At 37.2% G+C, this 12,007-nt stretch overlaps 1 protein-coding gene across 1 annotated transcript in view; it reads right to left on the bottom strand.

Annotated features, from left to right (window-relative positions):
• Positions 1–2,757: 2,757 nt before the first annotated feature.
• The window catches only part of LOC148271364 (uncharacterized), a gene marked incomplete at its 5' end in the record, with an annotated part of 31,648 nt that continues 22,398 nt past the window's right edge, over positions 2,758–12,007 (bottom strand). Inside the window, 5 exons of the mRNA XM_088241482.1 lie at positions 2,758–3,088; positions 3,819–3,954; positions 6,170–6,317; positions 8,974–9,068; positions 10,687–10,925. Coding sequence (XP_088097608.1) covers positions 2,890–3,088; positions 3,819–3,954; positions 6,170–6,317; positions 8,974–9,068; positions 10,687–10,925 — 817 coding nt within the window. The remainder of the gene's footprint in view (positions 3,089–3,818; positions 3,955–6,169; positions 6,318–8,973; positions 9,069–10,686; positions 10,926–12,007) is intronic.

Here is a 12,007-nt window from a genome sequence, read left to right as displayed (position 1 = left end):
ATCACCGACAATGAGAAAAGATTTCTGCCTCCGTTTGGACATGTGGAGCGAATGCACGGTGAAACAACGGCCGAAAAATGAGGAAGACCGAGAAAGACATGGCATGACCAAATCCAATTTTGGTGGAGATTTCCAAGTTTGCTTCTAGCACGCTCACATTTCAGATCAAAACTGTCTCTGTTTCTTATTCGCAATCAGAATGAGACAGAGACAAAAGGTTTTACAATACACGTCATTTTCACTCCAGATATTTTGCGATAATTAAATAAATATTTATCTGTTGATTAAATGCGCAAAAAATGTATAAGCGTTCACATTTTTGATCAACATTTATGTGCCGTGCATGCTACTATGAATATCACCATTGCATGACGAAATTGCATGAAAAATGGCGATTCGTAATACTAATGACAAATGTCACCAATGCATGTAATTAACATTTACGTGTTGTGTACAGCGTTATTATGAATATCACCATTACATGACGAAATCGTGCAAAAATGGCAATTCGTAACACATGATGACAAATGTCACCAATGCATGTAATTAACATTTATGTGTCGTGCATAACGCTACTATGAATATCAACGCTACATGACAAAATCGCGCGAAAATGGCGATTCAAAACACTAATGACAAATGTCACCAATGCTTGTAAATTGGCACCATGCTTTTAAATGACAGTCTTCACTATAAAATCTAATGACTATATATATATATATATATATATATATAAACAGCGGTAGTCGAGGGAAAGAAAAATGTCCGTTAAATATGTTACGCTTCTTGTGCGTAAGCAGTCTAGCGATGAAAAAAATATAACTAAATAATTTCAGTGATTTCATTGAGAAGTAACTGTTTAACTTTTTAGGACTCGCTAAGTAAAAAAAACTTTTATTTATTTAAACAGATGGCCGCTAGAGTTCCTCCAGATGAATTTCAATTTTGATGATTTTTAATTTCACATATTTATACACGCACCATCTAGCATTTACATAATATGTGAAATTAATTTTCATATAATTTTTCATTGCTACTTACGAACTGCGCTGTTTCCAACTGGGACCTTAATACAGAATGTGATTCAAATGACGAATAAAACAATGTAACGAAATAGTCAAATTGGCCAGAAAAAAATAATTCTGCATCGCTAATTAGGACAATTAATTACATAGATTGCTTGAATCACGCATTCTATAAGAAAAAGCCTGGTTTTGCCTACTTACGCATGAAAAAAAAAGCGATGCGATCAGAAGGCTAATGAGATAAACAGCTGCTACAAAATTACTTGGAGTATAAGGCAAAAAATAACACATGCGTCATATACTTTTATACGTTAATATTAAACGAAGTCTTACGCAAGTTTTTCACCACTATCCAGTTATTTGATTATAATTTTGGTATTGCAGTTAATTTATATAGTGCCATTTGGCGGTGTGTCTTTATCAACGTGAACGATCGATTAATAGTCATTTTACATGCAGCAGGACCGATCCGTTCAAGATACCGTGATCGAGTTGACATTGTCATCGCGGTCTGTAATTTATACCACGTGACCCGAGCCATTATTTAAAACCACGCATTGAAAGAATGAAAGGGGTTTAAACTGTCAGTAGGGTCGCAGTGAGTCACATCTTGGTTCTTGGTGGAAGCTGTGATTCTATAAAATGCTGCGAATGCCCAGTTGCATTCCACCGGCAACACTGCTGACTAGTCCTACTCGTCAGCGTCCACGTTGCGAGCCCCGGACAATGGGATCACACTCGCAACGGTGTGATCACAGCAGATAACGAGAGGATGAAAGGCGAGTTTCCGGCGCCTCCAAACCAGAACCAACCGGCTAAGGGAAGGTAACCATGAGAGAAGGCAACGGGAAACAACTGTGGTCATCTTTTCCCAGGAATCACTATGGCGATAATAATTCCCAGGAATTGCTAAGTCCAATAAGCAGTTGCCCTGGCTGAGGAATACAAGCGTAGCGCGGGACCGGGATGCTTTCGCCGTAGTGATCGCCGACGTCGGGGGACCTGACAAGGCACCGCAAGAAGAAGATTGAAAGGATGCCCTTATCGTTTTTATGTCACACTTACGCATTTTAACTGGAAACCTTTCTTTACATTGTGGTAAAAAAAAAAGCAGAAAAGCCATGGATTTTACCTGTGAATCATTCATTAGTCTCAGCTGGCAGAGATTGCCCGGTTTTAAATAAGGCTCGGCACATAATATGAGCTTGCATGGTAAGTAAACTTTTATATTTTGAAGTGTGTTCACAGATAATTTACACAGCACCATTTGGCAGTGCGTATTTTTCAAAATGAATGATCGATAATCCGTAGTTCTACGTGCAATCGGGTCATTCAGTTTCGACAGAGTCATCACAGTCTGTAATGTGTTTTGATTATTCGCCGTGATCAGGTAACTATTATTACTATGAGATGGTATTATGGATGTATTATACAGCATCATTTGGCTGTGCGCATTTATCAACATGAAAGATTATTAGAAGTTCCAGGCAATCGGGTTGTTTTGTTCTCACGATGTCATCACAATCTTTAATATCTGTAACAAGGTGTTTGAATTATGTAGCCCAATCTGCTAACTATAAGGATATATTATACAGCGTCATTTGGTGACGCGCTTTCATCAACACGGATGAAGGATTAATACAAGTTCCACGAGCAATCGGGTCGTTCTATTCTAACAATGTCACCACAGTCCTTAATGTCTGTAACAAGGCGTTTGAATTATGCACCAAAATCCGGCAATCATCGGGTGTTTTACGGATACATTGTACGGCGCCATTTGGCGGCGCGCATTTATCAACGTGGACGATGGATAAACTGCAGTTCAAGGCACCATGATCTGTCATCGCGGTCTGAAACGCCCGTCTCACGTGTCGGCCGCGCCCTCGAGGGGGTGGGGCGGCGGCTGGGGGCGGAAGCGCCGCGCGCGCGCCGTGTTGGTGGCGGCGGCGGCCGCGGCGGGCGGCGGCGGCGGCGGCGACGAGGACGAGCTGTCCGACTGGCCGGCCAGCGGCTGGGAGGACGATGACATCAGCAGGTGGGTCGGCACGCCGCGGCTGCTCTGTCTGGAAGGTGACATATATATTATTATTATTTGTTGTAGGCGGACCTTTGCTGGTGCATATGTAGCTGCCAAACAGTTAAATCACACTCAATTGGACGACTAGGCTGTTAATTAAATGCCCGCACTCAATTTCCTTCTTCTAAAAAACACGCACTATCCTGGATTCAAACTAAAGATATGAACTCTTTTTTTCTACGATTATTTTGTTTAATAATAAGGAATATTGTTTGATTCTTTTTTATAAAATAGTATAAAATAAAAAAGTACCTTCTTCTAATCTTTTACATAGTATTTTCTTTTCTCTTTCTTATGTTACACAAAAATATTATACCTGTCTATTATAGGAGCAAAAATACATAAACATTTCTTGTATACTGGATTTTTTTTTACTATTTTTACTGCTAATATGTATTTCATTGCTATGTAATTATCCTTTTTTTTTTTATACTCTGTTTTACCTCTTATGTATATTGTAAAAAAAATAAATTATAATAATAAATTTAAAAATAATTGAAATGTTACACGGTGTTTTTTTTTTCTTCTTTTCTTTATTTTTAATGTTTTTATATATTCTTATATTGTAATATTAATACCCTATGAATTGTATAAATGGACAGTGTCCGTAAATAAATAATTTATTTTTTTAAATCATAAAGAAACTCCTAATTAGATTAAAAACCTTGTGCACGATGCTGAATACTAGATATTGAAAGCAGAAGAAAAAAGGTTACCTATTTAGAAGTAGTTCAGGAGTTGGAGCTTGCACCGGCCACTGAGGTCGTCCTCGTGGCCGGTTGAAGCGCAGGGCCAGCTGTGAGGGGTCTGTGACGTACTTGTCCGCCGCATTCTGACGCCTTCTTCTGAGAGCTAATTAGAAAAAAGAACATGATTATTTACGGCGAAATTGTACCAACAGTGTTTTAAGTGTGTCCAAATGTTTGCAGACAGGCTGGATTTCCTCACTAGGGAGTTATTTGAAACTAAATTTGTTGCAACAGAGAGGGAAAACATTTTGAGAAGGGAATATGGAAATCTAGGCATTTACAGGTTGAATGTTACACAGTGTGTAAAGCGGCCACTTAAACCAGCCAATGAGAGATCATTAGCCCTGTAAATGCCTAGATTTCGATATTCCCTTCTCAAAATGTTTTCCCTCTCTGCTGCAACAGATTTAGATCAAAATTGTGTTGTGAAAAGTGCACCTAAATGTTGATGTTTGGGTGAATCATAAAAACGCAAATATGTATTTAAAATGACAACGGGACATTGTCATATTTACAAGTGAATATTTCCTTCAATGAAATGAATTAAGCTACTAGAGTCGGCGCCATAAAAGAAGTCCCCCGGTGGCAAACTGAAGAACTAAAAGTAATAACAGAAGACACCGTTTGTCAGCCATCTTTGATTCTTAACATTGTTTTACGAGTGAGAAGTGTTGAGAAAGTGCTTTTAAATTTATTATCAAATATGCCAAAGGTGTCGAAAACTAATGGCCGTGAAATGATTCTAAAGATGAACAGTTTGTGGAAAAATAAGGACATTTTAATTCCATTATGAAAAATTCATTGTCATATTGCAGCCATGACAGGTAATTGTACTTGGTGTTGTCAGTTTAAAAAACATTCAAGTTTGTAAGCGAAAATTCTTCATGAAGGTTCATTTCATTCAGCAGTTTGAAGACCAGAAGGAATGTGTATTTAACAACGCACTTCTTTCGATTGTTGCGCGGTATTATTGACAACCCTGAAATTATGCGGAGCATCAGCTTTCGTGTTCCGGATAAAATTACCTTAGACAGCAATGCTTTATGTTCTGGATTGCTCAGATAAACCTTAATGTGCCTCGCCGTAACTTGCGTACCAATCCTGTCTTTGCTGTGGGAAATTATAAAACTAACATCGGATTATGTTCCCCTCTGCCGAGGATCCTCAGAACAGTGAACGAAATCTCACTGAACGGTACTGCCGATGTGTTCCTACAGCAAGGGCAGGCATTCAAGAAGCAAGCGGTGTTGTCTCTCCTGACTCGCGATGTCACACTTGCCATTTCCGCCTAGATTATGCCATGTTTATACCTTTTGTTAATTATACATTTTGTAAATTTAAGTAGATTTTAAGACTGTTTAGATTAAGCATTACTCATTAATGCCAATCTATTAGGGCTTACTTAAGCCTGTTGATTGGCATTAAAAAAAAAAAATGGTTATGCCTGTTCTGTAATCTATCTCTATGTTGAATAATATTACTTTGGACATTGTCGTTTTTCACGCCTCTGAGGAAGTTTTTCGTTACAGGATGCTCTTATTTTTTTAACATATTATTCTCTGGATATTATGTATACCTAAGACACGACAAATTATCGACACGACAGCGGTTCAAATGAGAGTTACTTTGATTCCAAATTTCGCAGCCTGCTGGGAACTGCCATAGCAATACCCAGTGACACAGAAAATGTTAAAATATTAAATATGGGTCATTTATGTGAGGAAATAAAATCATTTAGTATGGCGACATTTCGTCTGGCGATCGCAGCGCTGCCTGTAGGACGGGACTTCTTTCGTAGCGTTAACTCTAAATGATTTGTTTTAAAAACATACTCCATATCTGTTTGTTTTACAATTAATGCAAACTACTACAGAATAACCACCAGCAAAATCAATAATTGGTTATTGAAACTCAACGTTATTAACAGCAACTAAATTAAGCAAATCTAATCTACAATGAAATATGAATGAAAATTAAGAATACACCATTGGGAATGTTTAGTGCCATGTTAATTTGTGTTTTTAAAATATTTTCTCGGTAAGATAACAATACAATTATTATTTTTATCATTTTGAATGACATTCCATTTTAAAGATTTGTAATAAAATAATATATGTAACTTTTGTAGAGCAGAAAATCTTCTTTCGAATGACCTTAACCAATTTTTGGTGCTTACTTTAAATTTGGAAAAAAATGCGCACAACTTATAACTTGCCTTAATATTATTTTGTTTCTATGATAAATAAAACTATAAATATTTCTGTGTTCAAAAGAAACGTGTTTGGACATGCGCGTTTCTTCGATTGCCCTTTCGTTACCTGGAGTTAGCTCGTTCACATCTAACGGCGTTTGGGGGCTTTCCGGCGCGGGCTGCTCTACGCCGCTCCACGAGGCGCACTTGGCCAGCCTTAGGGCTCCGGGGGGCGCACCGACGGCTATGGGAATTCGACTGCCGCCTGAAGATTTCTACAAAACAGAAGGGCCCATAATCCACGCGCGGCTCGTACCATCGTCTCAGTATGGGAGGTGTGCGTGTGTAGTGAGCGAAGGGCATATCAATACGACAAAATAGGAGGCTTAATAATTGTTTATCAATGAGGAAGTGTAGAAATTATAATTTAATAAATAAAATGTTTTCTTTGACATGACGACAATCTCGTCGGCCTCGTGGCGCAATGGTCAGCGCATTCGCTTGCCGTGCAAAGGCTTCAAGTTCGATTCCCGACATGATTGACATGAAACGGTGTTTTTACATTACAGAATATTTCACGGTCGCCGGACAGTAGGGTGGGCTGATATTTTTTTCTAACTTTTGAAATGAAAGGGGTCTAAAAAGTTGCCTTTTGAATTACTCGGGAAATATTTGATACTACTTTTGGCCCGAGCTTAATGTTTCGAAAAAGTAAATTGTTTGCGCTAAACCGGCTGTCATTTCGTATTTAAGTGAGAAAATCAGTCCAATTAAATTTTACAATGTGCATTAAACCTTATTAAATAAGCATCTAAGGGCGTGAGTTGCACTTTGTTTTGCAACAAATGGGTAGCATTGTTTTAATGAGTCATTGTTTTCGTCAATATTAGCCAGGCGCTCAACGGAATCAGTTCCGTGGAGTGTAAACTTTTTGCATTTCGGTACTTTTAAAACGTGTTCAAATTTGTAATGTGATTAAGTTATATCTTTACTAACAAAAAATAATTTTATCAATATAGATAATTAAAAAATATTCAGACAGTTATAAACTTCAAACCTCAGTTGAGGTCGAAAAGTAGCATGGAATATTTTTTTAAATAATTTTTACGTTCAATGTGATCCAAAATGCAACTTTTTAGACCTCTTTCACTTTGATGTCTAAAAAAAAAAATCGTACATCATCGGCCCACTCTAGTGTACATATCTAAATTTAACTAGCAAAAATATTTTTATTTATTTATTTATCCATATAAAGATACATAATTTAAAAAATATATACAGTTATAAACTTTAAACCTCTTTATAATATTTTTAAAAAATTATAAAAATTTTGAATTTTGAATTCTCTCAAAAAGAATATAATTTTGAATTCCCTCAAATACGGTCATCGCATTGGCCACGCCCCTAATACGTCACGATGCATGTTAATTTTGAACTTTGTAACTGTCAAATTTTTATAGAACATCGTCACAAATCTTGATGTTTTCTATAATTAAGTTTTGAAAGTTGAAATGTATGAAAACACAATATCCATATTGATAGTCATAGGCCTGTGAATGCCTAGACTTCCGTATTCCCATCCCTAAAATGTTCTCCGTCTATGTTTTAGTGAGTTAATATGTATATATGTGTTTACTAAGCATGTATGTAGATGTTTTTGGTAGTAAGAGCCGATCAATGGAACAGAAGATTTGGACATGATACAGTATGAGGATATATCTCAAAGTTACAAGTGCAAATAAACTCGATGAATTAATAAAAATGTGTGCGATTATGCCTAGCAGCAGAAGTATTAGGATACACAGTTTCTAATAAAAATATTAAAATACCGAAAGATGTTTGGGTCAAAGGCACTAAAACCATTTTCGAAACCAAAACGCCCGCTTGTGTCACGAAAGTGTGTAAAATCCTTTCATTTTGGATAAACTTTACAAGAAGGATCGTGTAACTTTTCATTGAGAAATATTTTTCCTTCTTCTTATGGGTTCCTCTCCCCGATGGAGGTTGGAAATCATCGTGGCGATTCTCACTTTGTTGGCAGATGCCCTGAACAAGGACCGAGTGCTGCAATGGAACCAGTCACGCAAGTCCTTAAGCCGAGAGATGCGCCTTCTACCCGCACCGCGTCTTCCTTCAATCTTTCCCCGTAGAATGACTTGTAAAATTTATATTTTTCGCCTCTCAGCACATGCCCAAAATACTCGAGTTTTCTTTTCGTTATGATCTTCAGTACCTCTTTATCTTTTTCCATACGTCGGAGAACATCATCGTTTCGGACTCTATCCACCCAGGAGATTTTTAATATCCTCCTGTAGCACCACATTTCAAAGGCTTCGATCTTTTTTGAAGTGTCCACGTTTCGACGCCGTAAAAAAGTACTGAGAAGACGTAACATCGAGCAATGCGCATTCGAAATATTTATTTGTTAATTATTATTATTATTCGTTATAGGCAGGTAGCCGTAGCTTTTTTGTCCAAGTTCTTCTTCCTTCAAAATAGCGTCCAAACGGTTTTTGAACTGGCTGAAAATCAAGAAAGGAATTCTGCTTTGGCTTGGAGCGTATGGACAGTGAAAGGACGGCTAAAAAGATTTACAATGCGAGTGTTGATGGATGCAGAAAGACCGAGGAAGACTCAACTTTGGACATGTCAACAGTCGGCATAATCGGCGTGCAGGCATGAGATGTATGAATGTAGAGAAAGCTCGGTCTGTATACAATGACAGAATGATGTGACAGTTTGTTTGCATGTTCTTTTCAGCAAATACCCTCGATCCAAACATCAGTCGACATTTCTTTTTCATGTTTTAATTAATATTGCACAATCATAGACTCATATTTACATACAGTGCACAGAAAAGTGGGATTAAAATTTTAATAAAATTTGTAAGTGCAAATTAATTTACATAAAGAACGAATGAAAGCAACTCACGTCTCTGATCGGAGCGGGATTTTCGCCTCCCAACGATGGCGTCCGCTGTCGCGCTCTGCCCCTCTCCAAGTGCACGGACAGTATTCTATTTTGGTCTGTGAGAAAAAATAAAAACATATAACAATTGAAAATATGTACAAAGCTTGAGGACAGTTTGCTTTGCGCTACGCTAAAGTAAAATAGAGCAAGGGATTATAGGTTGGGAAGCGTCTCAAACCGCACAAAATCCCCTAAAGGTAACTCAGAAAGATCCCAATAGTCACAAGTTCAGTATATCAATTCCAATAAAATAGTCGTAAATAAAAAAATAAACATAGTTGTATACAGAATAAATTATGAACAAAACTTTCATACACTTAAAAATCGGCATAATTATAGCTATATGAGCTTGATTAGAACGACAGTTGTCAGCAACAGTGACGACATAACTTTGTAGTAACATCTAAGGAGTGATTTATATTGACACACGAAAAATCATTTGTCCGGTGTGTTAATCTATTTTTTAAATGCAATGCTTGACATATAAATCAACACAATTATATAAAACCAGCTTTAAAACTAAAATAAAATTAATTTAAATATGAATAACTCCCTAGGGAGGAAATCCAGACAGTCTGCAAGCATTCGGATATACTCGAACATTGTTGAATTAACTACCTGGTAAAAGAAGAAGTATTAAAATTGGAAAACTGTTTTCAGGCGTTGCCTAGTGGGTGATTTGGTTCAGCCGGATGAATCCCACCCGCGTGATGAAGGTTTCAGCTCCTTTACTTCACAAAAGTCAACAGATGGAAGAGTTGAGGAATTGTGGATGTTCAAACATGGGCAGAATGGTGAATGTTACACAGTGTGTAAAGTGGCCACTTAAACCAGCCAATGACAGGTCATAAGCCCTGCAAATGCCTAGACTTCCATATTCCTTTCTCAAAAATGTTTTCCCTCTCTGTTGAAATAAATTTAAATAAGAATAACTCCCTAGGGAGGAAATCCAGCCAGTCTGCAAGCATTTGGACATATTCAAACATTGTTAAAATAAACCTAATTATTAACGACGTTCTTACAAGGTTACATCGTTTTCCAAAAACGTTAGATATGGGACAAATTGATCAATGTCAATTGATCGAATAAAAAAAATAATTAATATCATGTTGTTCATGAAAAAAGTGTAAATGTCTTATTTTTGGGTGAATAATTGTCTTAAACACACTATAATAGTCTTGTTTTTGTTTTTTATATCAATTTTCGGAAACAGAGTTTCATGTTTGCATGAAAAAACTGATAAAATCAATTTTATCGGTACATGATCAGAGATCAGTAATTTCCCATGACTATTGACTTTATTAATTTGGTAGCTGTCATTTTAATCAAGCTATATTTTAAGGCTCAGCCTAGTGGTGCAGTGGTCAGCGCGTTTGCCTACCATGCAAGAGGTCTCGGGTTCGATTCCCGACGTGGTTGACATGAAACATTTATTTAAAAAGGTGTTTTTTCACAAAAATATTTCATAGTCCCTGGACTGGTACCTGAAGCGTAAGAAAAATGATCAATAAACACTGCGATTGGTGTACCGATGCAGTACCCTATGCACCATTAGGTGCGGAAAGGGAATGATGATGATGATATTATTTCTATTTATTTCTATAGATCTGTACAACTACGGTCTGTGCAGTGAGTCTGCGGCTGGAAGATAATAACGCACGGCTATTTCCTCACCTCTGTTCCCGTCCAAGATATCTCCCGTAGACTTGGTGTGCTGCAGCCCCTTCCTGTCCCCGCCCTCGTCCTCCTCCTCCTCTTCGTCGTCTTCCTCCTCCTCCTCCTCCTCTTCGTCCTCCTCCTCTTCCTCCTCCTCCTCCTCTCGCTCGGCCCGCCCGGCGGACGGGGGCAAGCAGGGCACGGCGCCCGCACTGCGCACCTGAAGCAGGGGAGAGGGTCTCGGCGTCTTCGGCGTCCTGGATGGAAAAACGTATGAATATTATCATATTAATTTTAAGCGAGCAGCTTGAGAAGATAAGCGTCGCAAATCGTCGTCCATCTTTCAAAAATGTGTATCTCGTTTTTTGACAAAATTGAGTAATTAATATTTTAATAAAAAATAAGTTCTGTATATACAGTGAAACATCTATCTTAAGTTTTTAAAGGGGCTTATATAAATAAACTACGAATGCGGGAAAACAATGAATGCGGGAATAAGAGGTCAACACACAAGCAGACAAGATCGGGTGAAGATACCGCCCTGGCAATCTGCATTACCATTGGCAGGTTACAATTCTAAAAAAGATACAAGTTTCAGGTGTAAATAAATGTATTTAAATAAAATTTGAAAGCAGAACAAAAACAAAAAAAATATTAAAGTTTATTGCATTAGAAATAATCTTTCATCGACGTTTGTTTTCTTCCTGTTTTATTCCCGTAAGTCAACATTATATTTTCGGCTTTGCAAATAATATTTTTTTCGGCATCAGTTATTGAATGCGAGTAGTAGAATGTTTTTAATCATTCGAAGATAGTGCAAGCTTCTGAAAATGAAGGTACAGGCGGCGGCATCTCTTCATCAATATCGACCTCTTCAGCTGTCTCCTTCAACCTTGCGTCACACGAGCTTTCGATAGTTTCTATCCCACACGTTGGAATATTGTCGTCAAATTTAAAAATATAGATTATACAAACATCACTCTGTCAGATTTTAAATTTACACTAAAAATGTATTATGTAACTTAGTAGACATTATTATAATAAATATGTACATCTCCCCCCCCCCCTCCTTATCCTCTCTTCAAGCATTTTTGTCCTTATCCCGCCCAATTTACAGTAACTTAATGTTCTTAAAATAAATATTTTAAAATCCTTGATTATTGAGTACTTGAAAATAACATTTTTATATGTATAAATTGTATGTATTTATTTGATATGTAATATATATTTTCTTTACTAACTTTGTATACTATGTGGAAATCTGTTATTAGTTCTGAGTTTATACACTATATCTGTTTGTTTACTAAAAATATGTATGTAGAACTGTTGATTTCCCTAA

This window comes from Micrasema longulum, unplaced genomic scaffold, assembly GCF_059751315.1.
Source record: "Micrasema longulum isolate JH-2025_06_02 unplaced genomic scaffold, ASM5975131v1 h1tg002909l, whole genome shotgun sequence".
Classification (NCBI taxonomy): domain Eukaryota; kingdom Metazoa; phylum Arthropoda; class Insecta; order Trichoptera; family Brachycentridae; genus Micrasema; species Micrasema longulum.
Note: the sequence above shows the minus strand (reverse complement) of the source record. Positions and strands in the feature narration are given on the sequence as shown.